This window comes from Nelusetta ayraudi, unplaced genomic scaffold (assembly GCF_046127955.1).
Source record: "Nelusetta ayraudi isolate G7.1 ecotype Tasmania unplaced genomic scaffold, CSIRO-AGI_Nayr_v1 ptg000010l, whole genome shotgun sequence".
Lineage (NCBI taxonomy): Eukaryota > Metazoa > Chordata > Actinopteri > Tetraodontiformes > Monacanthidae > Nelusetta > Nelusetta ayraudi.
Window position 1 is genome coordinate 1,353,881 of NW_027466060.1, and position 13,283 is coordinate 1,367,163.

Genomic DNA, 13,283 nt, shown 5'->3' on the forward strand with positions numbered 1-13,283 from the left:
TAGTATGAAATATACACTCACAACCAGCTACTTTATGAGGTACAATCTTCAATTGTTTGTTAACACAAATAGGTTAAAAAAAAATAAAATAAAAAAAAAAATAAAAAAAAACTACTCAGTGCAGTCAGGGACGTAGACGTGGTGAGCAGCAAGGCAGTTTTAATGACATCAACCTCATGGTGTCAGTATTTCTTTATTTTGAATGAATGAATTGACGGCTGAAAATCATAAAACAAGCTGTTGAGTAAACAGTTGTATCCTTGCGTAATGGCGTCACAAAATGTAACTTTAAGAGAGATGCTGTCTCTTCTTGCACTCAGGAATCTTCCTTTGGGAAACTATTCACTCTGAACGTATATCAGTTCCCTCAGAATACAAACACAAAAACTAGTTAAACTGGAGTTCAAAGCAGTTTTTATAGGCATCCATGTCTGACCACATATCCATCCAACAGGTCGTTCTATTGCGAATTTGGTCCTTTCACACTGTATTTGTGGCGCTGGGAAAGAAACAGAGGTTTGGTTTTTTTTGTACCTTTTTATTGAAAAAAAAAAAACAACCACCCATTTGAGAGAAGTAAATTGAGTTGTCCATCTACAAGTGTAACAAAGAGGGGGGGAAAAAAACTGTCACCAGCAATTGTAAACAAAGGAGCCGTTCCTTTGTAAATACATACAGTATATAAAAATCAGTCTTTTAAATGAGCCAGTTTTGAAACAGATTACAAGTTTGGCCAGTATGCTGATGAAACCACGGTTCCAATTTCTTTACAACAAGTGACTCTACAACTTTAAATTTACTGCTAATGTACAAATGTATCTAAAATGTCTTTACAGGTACAGTATATTCCAAGTCACCATCGATACGAAGACACCTCTGTAAATTCTGCTACATGTTAAACTAGCCCAAATTCTAAATCCAAAGCACATCACTACCAAAAAGAAAAATGGGAAGTCAAGATAAAATCACATAAAGCATGCATGTAAAACACCTATCCAATTCACCATTTTTAAAATCAACAATTATTTATTTTATGTCTACGTATATGGCATTAATTAGAAAGTTACGAATGTGAAAACAAAAAAGAGACATTTACTTAAAGATGTCCAGTCTGTGAAGTTATTAAAAATTGATTTGTCTGCATCATTGTTTAAATCATTGGCGTGACTGGTTTATTTCAACCACAAACCGGAGCTCTTTGTACAGTGTCAGAAAATGAATGAAATTTTTCAATGAATGAAAAAAAAAAATTCTGGGTCATTCACAATCTGAACACTGATTCCCAGAAAATAAAGCCACTTACTTTGGCAAAGACTGTTTAGTCACAGCTCCTCATATTCAGAATCAGAATCAGAATCAGAAATACTCTTTTCATGCACATCCAACACTCATAACGGCAACTACTCATATTTTTCACTACTTTTTTTTATTTTTTATTTATATATAAAGCAATAATCTCTAGGCAAAGATCATCTAAACAATACAAAAACAAAATTTTTTTAAAGGCAGGAAAACTTCTGCGGGAATAGGCTGTCATCTACTGTAGCTACACTGCCCTCTGGTGGAGCTGATACGTCATCACAGTACTGAAAGAAGTCGGACCACCAGGCTCTTGGGTAGCTCACCATCTTCATCAGTAAACAGTTTAGCCGTCGTGCTAAAGCGGACATCTCGTACTCTCATGTAGCTCACAGTGTAAAGGAACCTCTGAAGGAGCAGAACCACCGGAAGCAGTTTGTCAGATGAGCTCACACCACATCTAAGATATTCCAGGTATCAGGAACTTATTTTGGTTGAAATGTTTTGAAGCTGTAAAATCCTTTGAAGATGCAAAAGTCTTCTTTTGAGAAACATATTAATTGAATGAAAGCTTTTGCAGACTGTTTTGCAATGAAGTGCGACTTTTTCATTGCAACGTCATCCGCAGCGTCTACATCTTAGTCTCGCTCTCTGGGCGCCTCTCGTTCTCGTACTCGTTCTCCTGGCAGATGAGCTGGTACGGCTTCTTGTCTGCCTCCTCCACCACCGAGTCGCCGAGCTCAGCGTCCTTTCTCTGTAACTCGTGGCGGGACAGGTGTTCCACAATACCGGCACCGATGGAGTCTCCAAGGACATTAGTGGTGGTACGTAGCCGGTCCCTGGGTAAAGACAGAGCGCAGGTGAGGACACAAAGCAGGAGATGAACATAACAGGATGTGAGAGACAAAGGTGAGGGGAAGCAAAAGAGCAGACAGAGGAGTGAAAACAATTTCACATGGAAGGCTCGTGGTTGTTCATCCAAACTGAGTGATTTTAGCTGGCTGCAGCCTGAAACTCAGGCACAGGTGTTCCACGTTACCCTCAGTTTTCTCAAGTTTCCAACTTTTTCACTGAACAATTTGAGAAATGAAAATTCAACCGCTTACAGAAACCAGTCGACAGCAATGATGAGGCTGATGTCATCGGTGGGCAGTCCCACAGATGTCAGCACGATGATCATGGTTACCAGGCCTGCCTGAGGGATTCCAGCTGCTCCAATACTGGCAGCTGTGGCTGTGATACTGCCGCGGAAAAACAGGAAATTGAAATCATGATTTCTTTCCTCGTTTCCATATGTGAAAACTGTCAGAGCGGGTGAGATTTACTGAATCAGATCATCCACACTTTTAAATTATGGAAGAGGCAACACTGCAATGATGTTTCATCAGCAAACCATTTCAAAAACGGCAAAAGAAAGCAAAGTGAAAAATGTGAGTACCTTATGGTGAGAATCTGCCCAAAGTTGAGGTCAAGGTTATTGACCTGAGCGATGAAGATGGCCGCGAGGGCTTCGTACAGAGCCGTTCCATCCATGTTTATGGTCGCGCCGACAGGAAGCACGAAGCGGGTCACTCTCTTGTCCACCTTGTTGTTTTCCTCCAGGCATTTAAAGGTGATGGGTAACGTGGCAGAGCTGTGACAGGAAACATAAATACGGAGGCCCACGGCTCCATTATTTTGTACACAGTGTTCCACGGCAAGCCTTCCTTGTCCGTGTTTCCAGTTCTTTCAGCAAAAAAAAAAAAAAAATCACCTACCTGGAGGACGTTCCCAGAGCAGTGATGAGTGCCTGCAGCAGCCCGCCGATGAAAACGAAGGGGTTCTTCTTGGTGATGGCGAAGTAGAGCAGCGGCAGGACAATGGTGGCGTGGATGACCAGTCCACTAATCACAGTAACGGTGTACATTCCCAGCTGGCTGCCCATGGCTGTGATGTCATCCATCTCCACAATCTTTCCGGCGATCAAAAACAGGATGCCGATAGGAGCGTACCTAGGGATCGGTGAATGTGCATTCGTCAGCAGGATCACCACTTGATTGATTCCCCCCAGCAGACGCCTACTGGTACTTACCATATGATGATAGCCACCAGCCTCATGATGGCCTCGTTGAGACAGTCAAAGAAGTCTTTGAGGGGTTGTCCCTGCTCCTTCATGTTCCCGATGATCAAACCGAAGCAAATGGAGAAGACCACTAGGCCGAGTGCGTTGATTCCGTTGACCTTCCCCGGCACTGGGATCATCTCCTCATGAGACAGCACGCTGCCATTGGTTGTGAGTATGGTGTCATTCACTATCATCTGGACGTGGATTATCCTCTTGGCATACTTGGTCTTGAACTAGGTGTTAGGAGAGAAAAAGAATTGCTTAGATTGCGTTGTATATGCCAGAGTCAGTGCCATCACAGGAAAGTGAGATTCAGAGTCAAAGATTGTATCAAGTACCATCTAGCTTGTTGCACAACACAAAGCGCTACCAAGGCCACCACTCGCTTAGCTTTGTCACTAGCTGCGAATACACAGCATAATGTCAGTACGGCATTTCCCCCTTGGACTCTCACAACAGCCAGAAAATCATTTTAAATTCAAGGATGTGTTCAAACTTACAGTTACAGCCCTATAGATCCATGCATTTCCCTTAAAAACTATTCAAGGTGTTAAAAATACCCTATCTTGCAATATTAAAGAAAAATATATATTCTTTTAAATTCCTGGATCCGTCCCTTTATCCGGATCCGCACCAAAATTTAACCGGCTCTTCCTTGGCCCATCCTTCCACCAACTTTCATGGAAATCCCTTCAGTAGCTTTTGCCAAACCCTGGTGACAAACACACAAACAAACCAACCAACAAACAAACAGACACAAGTGAAAACAACCTCCTTTGGCGGAGGCAAAAAATAATGATAATAAAAATAAAATGTGTCTGCGAAACAGATCTATTTTTATGTGAATTCAAGTACACCAAGCACTTCAGTGCTGCTTGTTGCTTGTGCTGTCGAGTCTCGTTCGCAATCCGGTGAACAAAGCAAAATGTGTCAACGTTTCACTCCAACTGTCAAAAAACGTGCCGGAATGAGGAAGTAGGGGGCATCGAGGTCAGAAGCCTCCTTAACAACTCAACTGTGTCATGTACAGCTGTGGGAGGCCATCAATGATTAAAGCTTAAAAGGTTCCTGTACTGTCTGGGTCTTCTTCTGGGTAAAATAATATTTTGTAGACAAGGTGCTTTTAGGACAGAAGATTTAGGACAGAGGTTTGTGCTTCATGGAGATATAATTTCTACTCAGTCGATGGAATGAAGCTATAAGTGGTGAAAGTAACTAAAGCATGACTAACAATGGCACATTAAAGCTAAAATGATCAGGACAATGAGAGTGATGGTGATTGTGATGAAATGCTGCAGTGTGAAAAACAAACAACCAAAGTACTGGCCTAGAGCACTGCATCTAGTGAGAGAACAAGCAGAGAGAATGTTGTGGGACAGTTACCTGAGTGGTGCAAGCCTCCACAAGGTTTGGAGGAAACATGTTTCTAGAAAAAGGCAACATAAAGGTGTGTCTTTGTTACAAGTTTTCACAATTGACACAAATATAAGACTGCAGGACAGACGGAACTCGGGAAACAGGGCTATTGTGGTCAGTGCTTGGCAGTTTTCGCCACTCTTCATCAGTTATTTGTGCACAAAAATGGGATTCTGAATTCTGTTTACAGACGGAAATTGTGCATGAGTGTTTTGCTTGTTTAAGCTGGTGTGTGAATTGTGTTTGTGTATGATTACCTGATAAGGTCCAGGAAGGCATCCGCAGCGCTGACCTCCTCTATCGTCTGCTGCTTGCCGAACTCATGTTTCGACCCTTTCCCGGGGTGAATGATAAGCACCATGATGATGCCGATGATGACAGCAATAATGGTGGTGGTGGTATAGTAGACCACTGCCCGCATCCCCATTTTACCGGAGGCTCGGCTGTCCAGGGCTGCCACGCCTGTGGGAAAACAGGTTCACTGCTGGTGAGATTCGTCTCCAAAGGCTGGATCTTAAAACACTTCCTTTAGGACAGTCGAGGAGAAATCTTTTGAGTGATGGGCCAAGATGGGTTTTAAAATCGGCCAGAGATGGATGATTGATTGAGCATTTTGGTGACCCACCTCATAGGAGGAAAAAATATATCATGGGATATGTAGAAAACATGCTTTAATGCCATGCAAGTCTATGGGGTCAAAAGTCAACTTTGTCCTAGAGACATGGGGCCACTTGCAGGTTCATCGGGATCCCTCAAGACACAGCCACGTCAAATTTGGGGCTTCTAGCCCATGAGGAACCCCGAAACCCGAACCCTAATTCCAGCAGTAACCCTAACCCTAACCCTAATTCCAGCCTTATCGCTAACCCTAATGCCATGCAAGTCTATGGGGTCAAAAGTCAACTTTGTCCTAGAGACATGGGACCACTTGCAGGTTCATCAGGATCCCTCAAGACACAGCCACGTCAAATTTGGAGCTTCTAGCTTCTAATGAAAAAATGTCTTCCTCTAAGGTGGGGCGTGACAGAGAATGTTTGAGAACCACTGCTTTAAAGTCAATTGAAAACAAAATATCTGTATTTGACGCTCCAAGCTATTTAGCTCTTCATTAAAATGACTCTTAAAACATTGAAAAATTAATGAAATACAGTTATTTTATCACCTTCTTTACTATCAAATCAGATAAAAAGCTTAATGGGCCGCATATGGCGCCTGGGCTGTAGTTTGCCCATGCCTGCTCCAGGGGGAGCAGCAGAGCAAATTACTGTGCACCACTATTGGTGGCATCTTTAGCAAGCATGAATTCGTTGAAAAGACCAAATACAAAAGCTTTTGCTTTCGGTGCTTGAAGTTCACAAAAGCCTGATGTTATGTGCCAAAAAAGTTTTTGCAAAGTAACAACATGTAAAACACACCCATCTTCGTCATTGCAAAAGTTGACAAAAAGCAATGAGAAACACAATCTGAGTGTGACCTTTGGAGGGAATACAACACCGACCGTGTAGTACCTAGGGATTTTGGGGCGCTCACGTTCTCATGAAAGTAGTATTTTACAAATAAAAGTCAAACAGACCAAAAACATTTCAGCCCAAAATAGGGGCGACCTCTTTAAAATACTGAAGCGTCATATCTATGTTCATACCGACAGTGAGGCATGAGCCGAAGTTTAATGTTTGTTTGTTGTGAACACACAGAGCAGACACGTAACAGACACGTTACAGATTAACAGCAGGGCCAAGATTAAACATGAGGGGAAGTGTGCAACGAGGACTCAATCTGAAGGCTGACAACTGTGAGGCCTCCACATGGAAAGTTGGCGAATATGCAATGTTGCATCATTCCATTTTATGAATGAGGTTTTTCAACGGTATTTTACTAAGCACTGCCAAATATGCAGGAGTTGCATTAAAAAAAAAACAATTTAAGAATTTGAAAACCCCCCCCAAAAAAACTCTAAAGTAGAGGGAAAACTGGCAGAGCTCTGGGGTCAAACCCTCTGAAATGGCTGTAATAACAGACCGGCGGGCTGCGTAGGTGTGAAAGTGGGGCTGTATATTCAAAGTGTCAGGTCCTATTAAGGCCATTATCTTCATTCAGAGTCGCATGGAGCAAGGCAGCCTTTGTGCAGCCGGAGATGCATGTTTTCTTTTCATGTGCCGTGTGTGCCAAAAGGGCGAGTGCATGGGTGTGTTGCCCTGCTCCTGTTGCCCTTGCTCCTCTTGTTGCAACATGCCACTGATTTTTATCCGATTATTTTTTATCCTCTTCCTCCGACCCTTTTCTTCCCTCCCTCCAAAATTCTTTGCCTCTCTCCAACATCCCATATTTCCACCTCTTGTTTCAGAGCCCCCCTAGTGCCTCTTTCCCAATCTTTCTGCTCGGCCCCCGGCCCCGGCCCCGGCCCCACCCTCCTCTCTTTTTTCTCTGTCTTGCACGCTGATCTTATTGCTGCAATCCTCTTTCAGTGGCCCCAGCTCTCCTCCCATTCCTTTTCTGACAGCCATGGGAAAACTTGTTGACTTAGTCAGTCCTGCACGCTCACAATGACCCCCAACCCGTTGTCCGGGCAACAATGGACGCAGCCTCACCAATTCCAGCTGGTGAAAAGCCGAGATTGAAGGAGACCAAACAGAATGACTTTCTTTCTCATATGGGGCGACCTTCATCAAATACAAAGGTATGCCTTGAGGAAGGGGGCAGACGGGCAGGACAACGGTAAGATCTGCCCTCAGGGCAATTAACGTTAACTCATTCTGTGTTAAGTGGCCCCCTGTTTCTAGCGCAGACAGAGACTTGGATTTAGATCTTTGTTACATGGAAATATTTGTAGATAGCCTGTTTTTTAAATTACTTTTCTACCATGGTAAAAGTCCTGCTTTTCAAACCTATTTGTGTGTTTGATTTTTAGTCTAAAATTAAGAACTGTTCTATTTTCTCTTTGGGTGTTTTGAGATCTTTTGATGTGTAGTTTTACCATTATGCTAAAAATAATGTCTTACACGTACCACAAAGTGTACCAACTCATCACATTTTTGTGAAAACATCGCAGACACAGCTTCGCATTGACCGAGAAATACACCACCCTCCCCTTTGCTTCCCTTCGAGTGAATTTCCCATTCTTTGCTCCCTCCTCCATTCAGCCTTGAACGGGCCCTCTCAGCGCACTCAGCTAACCCCATTTTGAACTTTGCAACAGGCAAGATTGATGGATTTGCTTGGAACGTATGTATTTGCAAAGGGCATTTGTGAGGACATCAAAGACAGAAAAACCAGACCCAATCTTTTTTTCCATACTAAAATTTTGTAACTGGAATACAAAAAAACAACAAAAACAGAACTCTAAAACATCTTTTCAAACTTGTTTCCCACCCCCCATCATTTTTTTTTAGTTTTAACATCAGTCAGGTTTAATAGTTTAACCTCACTTTTAAATGAGTTGAAAATGAAGAAGCAAGTATCCTTCAGCAGGGACGGCCCGTCACACATAAAGGCACAATTCATCATCAGCGGCGTGGCAACCAATTTGCAAGGGGCCACGTTACGGGAACTCCGATGCTTGAAAACATCTGCAAGTCCTAGGAGATATTTTGGAGACTCGCCACTAACCACACAGCCCTAAATACAGCCCCAGCTCTCCTTGATAGTAACAGATGCTTTTGGAAAGTTAACTCAAATTCCCGTGGGGTAAATGTGAGTTGAGTCAGTGGTTTATTGTAGCAAGGGACTTTCACTTGTTGCTACAAGTCAAAACTTGTTCTACAGGTAATGGAATCTCTACACAAATGAAATCTGCCGAAAATCTAAATTTTCTTTCTTCTTCTTCTTTTTCCCCGCTTGAACTTTTTTGACATGCCATATAAAGTTATCGGTTCTCGAGGGAAACACACAAACATGAATATTTAAACGGTCAAAGTTTACACAAAGAATGTCTAGGGATTATCCCTATAGTGGCCTTTTTTTAAGGGAAAAAAAGAAAAAAGAAAGAAAAAAAGATGATGAAAGAAAATTAAAGAGTGCCTACAAAGGCATTTGCACAATAAATAATGTTGTTGCGATAAATAATATGACATAAATCTAATTATTTTGCCCACTATAATTTAAATACAAAAACTGTCAAAGCCCATGGCTCCTTATAACGCTCTTATAAGGAACCGTGGGCAGCCACATTGTAGCACTTTGGGTCAAGATTCAGACGTTTATCAGTGCCTTATATTCCATCCCAACTAACCAGCCAATTGGTTTGAATGGAAACCATAACACCATGGTGGGAAACCTCACAAGCATTGGGAAAAACATACAGTCTTTACATAGAGAGGGCAAAAGGAAGGATACAATCTCTTCTTGCTGTGACGCAATGTTACTAACTACTGCTATTGCTATCAGAGCATCATTTTGTGGTTATGCTATCTCTAACTAAATTGCAGTACATCAGAGAAAACAACTGGAAACACAGGAGACAATAATAAAAAAAAACTTTCTTTTTTTAAAACAAAAAAGTATTTTTCTAGAATTTATTTCTCCTTTCCTTACCTCAAATTCTCTTGTTGTTGATATTCAATCTATTTCACAAGACACATAAGTTGAAGTAAACAATATACGACTGGACTCCTGAACAACATCCTTTGTTGGCATGTTCCCATTGCGGTCATGTGATATGATGTCAGTGAATGCTGATGTTTTGCCTCGCTGCTGCACAAAGCAGCTTATTATGAGAAATGGCCTCTCTCTGTTATCTCTTCAGGTCACTGGTTTCGTGCTGTGACAAACTTTCTAATGCTATTGAAATGAGTCGTTGACTGTGACAGATCAGCCATCCCTGTATTTCTCCGCAAGCAAGTTTAACAAGCCTCAACAACGTGTCACATAATCTGATCTCATCCTTGAATTGCGATACAGCACCTCAGTAATGATGTTTTAAGAGGAATGCTCAAAATTAGTGCAATCCATAACAACACTCGCAGCAAACCTCGAGATAAAATTCAGGCTTTTTCATAAAATCAAAGCCATATTATAATTCTAAAAGGGGAGTGGGTTTGAAACTCTCTCAAATTTCTCCCTACCCAACAACATCACCCTTATTTGACCTGCAGCTGGTCCCCAAACCAACATACAGTCAGCTGAGCAAACAGATTACTACTGCTGCTCGCACTGCTCAACAGCCCCAAAACAGAAGTCTGACTCATTGTGCTGAGAGAGTCATACTGTAAACCCTCATAGGGAAACAATCAGTGAGTAAGGGACAGGATTTTAGTCTGGTACAGCTGGTACAATTCAGCACTGAATCCGAAGACAGCGGTAGTGCTGAGCTTGTTTGTGTGAGTGTTGCATCTCATTTTGACTGTTACTTAATAAAAGGAGGGGAGGGGGGGGGGGTCACACAGGCTTGAACCGGAGGCGTCTGTGAGCTAGGTTTAGATATCAGAAGAACATTTGATCTAAAAATAGACTCAAGCAGGACACATTTAGAATGATAGTGACTGTTTTGGAACTGTGTCTTCCAGCTTTTGGTCTTTTCAGCATTTCCAGGTGCAGGGTAAGCAGTTGTTCAAGAAAAATAAAGATGCAGTTTAGACATATTCCCCATTCATTTGCATGAATGCTTTGCGTTCATACTTGACTGAACAAAACAAACAACAAAGAAAACAAACAATCAGATTTAAAAAAAAAAATAATAATAATAATAATAACAGATAAATTAACCAATTTGTGCCTTGCGTACTGTTTCATATTCATACCTGTGACAAGACTGGAAACCAGCAAGGGCAGCACCAGCATTTGGAGCATTCTCATCAGCAGCTCCCCAGGGAAGGAGAAGAACTTCACTTCGCGGTAGGACATCTTGTAGGGACGCACGCCGAAGCCCAGGATGATACCTACATTTAAGATTTAGTTTTGTGAAAAAAATAAACATTTTAAACTTTACTAATATTGTTTTTTTTTAAATGTTATTTATATTTCACATATGTAAGACTCGACAACAGGAACTGATTATAATGACTGCACTACAAAATCTGCCTCATTAACTGACAATAACATTGATTTTGACAATACAAAAGCCCTGCACAAAAATAGAAGAAAAATATTATTGACATGTTAACAACACACCTCGTAAAAAAAAACAACCTGTTACAATTACGGTTGGAAGTATTGTTTGGCAGTCACCCTCCACAATACTTGATTGGCAGGATTACGTAATTTTGAACCTAACCTTAGTTATTGAGAACTAACAGTCCGTGCTGCCTTTTTTTTTTTTTTTTGGGTTTCATTTGTGAGTTTGTTTGTTTTGTCCCTCTGACCCTATGTTCCCCCTCAACCACCACCACCAAGTGTCCTGACTTTCCATCTGGCCGCCCACCTGGCAGCAAAACAGGTGGAGGAAGTGAAGTAAAATAAAACCAGTATTTAACGATCAATCAAAGTGCTAGGAAAGCGCGGTGTAATGCTATAAGGCTGCAGCTGTGCAGGAGGTGGGTGGGCCGGATTGACTTCCTACTGAGCGGGATGCAAAGGTTAATGGCGACAAAGCAAGGGTCAGCTGCGAGGGGTCAGATATCGGCCGCTCTGCTGAGTTCATCTTTTCTCACTTATTCACGTCAGACGAGTGAATAATTGAGGTGATTGAGAGAATTTGAGGCCCTTGAAAGTGCAAGAGATGGCTGTGATGGAGCGGTGTGGGGGCCGTAAGGACTGAGTAACCATCAGTGTTGAAGGAATGAAGGAAGATCATCCTTACCGATGATAACAGCAGAAATGGTCAAGAGCACAAAGGCATTTCTTATGAAGAATCCTTTCACGTCCTTCTTCGAGATGTTCTGCACTCTCTTCTTGGCCATCTGCGACCGCAACCGGATCCTGTCACTGATGTGATGAAGCCGATTCCGGCTCTGCTGTGGGTTCTCCCCGTTGCTCTGAGTCATCTTCAGGCCTTTCTCCAAAAAAAGAGTGCAGGGGTCTTCTCTCAGATATTTGAGGCAAAAATAATGGTGCTTGCTGCCTTGCTTATCTTCTTTCCCAGTCAAACCTCTTCTTTGGCTGCCAGCAGGAGGAAGAGGTTGTAAAGGGTTTAAAGAACTGCACGACAAAAAAAGCAACAAAAACATTTCAGCGTAAGACAAAAGTAGACTGAATTTTTGATGATGGTCACCATCATGTGCAGAAGACTTATTCAACACATCCAGGCCAATGTACAAAAATGCATACAAATATTTGAACCGCTTCCTGTCTGTGAGAGGACTGTGAGTAAGAACACGTGTTCACATTTGGCCAGCGAAAGCATGCAGACTTCCTGCTACGAATACCATACTAAAACACCCACCCACTGCGGGATGACTGGCTTTACCAGCCCACATCTGCCAAATGTGTTGCAACATATACAGATTATCCAATTACAGACACAAGGGGCTGTTAAGTCAGCTGTTTCTTCCTTACCTCGAGCAGTGGTTTCCTCTACAACGGAGTTTCAAGTTATTACAGGGAGCAGCGGTGGTTTAAAGCAGGAGTAGGTCGAGTGACACAGAGGAGCTCTTTGGTTGTAGTGTGTCTGGTGAAAGCAGCCAGTAATGAAGAGGCAGGGCTGGAGAGGGGAGGGGATAAGAACAGGAAAAGGAGGGATGCAGCAGCGGGGGGGACGAGGGAAAGGACGGACCAGTGAGAGGAGTGAGGCGGTGCTAAAGCTGAGGAGGAAAAAAAAGAAGGAGTTGGTTCCGCACACAGTGCGGACTCATGGGGAGGAGAGGTGGAGAGTAAAAAAGTTGAGTCATTTAGAGAAGGGGAGGTGTGCAGCAGACAGAGGGGAGCTTGAGTAATAATGAGGTCTACGGGCAGGAAAAACAAGAAAGGACCCTCTTGTTTTCTTCTGCTGCTCTCGGCCAACCATTCAAATGGGTTTTCATGGTAAATAAGTTAAGCCTGGCTGGAGACTCCTGTGAAGAATGAGTCAGCTAAGACATGAAAGTCCCCCATCCATCAAAAGCTGTGAAGAAGGGATCATCCATCCATCCATTTAGTTTTGGCAAATCTGAAACGTCGCATCTCCTTTTAGCCTTTAATGCACACAGTCCAATTGATCATTGATAAGAAACAAACAAAAATCATCCTGTGACGTGTCCAGTTTTGCAACTCTAACAGAGTGGGTAAATGTTTACCAAATGTCAAAGGCAATGAAGGGCACAATCTCTGACTTGATGTTTTTAAGGCAAATGAGCAGACGACATAGACAGAAACCGTCGAAACACCTCAGACACATCAGAAACTGACTCGGGAGAAGAATAGTCTGCGAACAAACAAATTAGAGGCTTTTTTTCCCTCCGTTTCAAGAAAAACGTTTCAAGAGGACAAGTCAGAGTTGCCCCTGTTGAAGTTATTGTTTCAAACACACATCACAAACACAGAACATGCCATAGCTTGGCCACAATAGCATCTCTCTTTCTCTCTCTGTCACACACACACACACACACACACACAC

General features: G+C 42.4%; 1 protein-coding gene across 1 annotated transcript; it reads right to left on the bottom strand.

Moving 5' to 3' along the window:
* Positions 1–1,250: 1,250 nt before the first annotated feature.
* On the bottom strand, positions 1,251–12,868 carry LOC142884108 (excitatory amino acid transporter 1-like). Its single transcript, XM_076019573.1, has 10 exons — positions 12,248–12,868; positions 11,553–11,851; positions 10,555–10,692; positions 5,077–5,281; positions 4,787–4,829; positions 3,371–3,636; positions 3,057–3,290; positions 2,738–2,932; positions 2,406–2,540; positions 1,251–2,138 (listed from the first exon to the last, which is right to left on the bottom strand). The coding sequence occupies exons 2-10, from the start codon at positions 11,734–11,736 to the stop codon at positions 1,931–1,933; spliced, it is 1,608 nt and encodes a 535-aa protein (XP_075875688.1). The 5' UTR covers positions 11,737–11,851; positions 12,248–12,868; the 3' UTR covers positions 1,251–1,930.
* Positions 12,869–13,283: the final 415 nt, after the last annotated feature.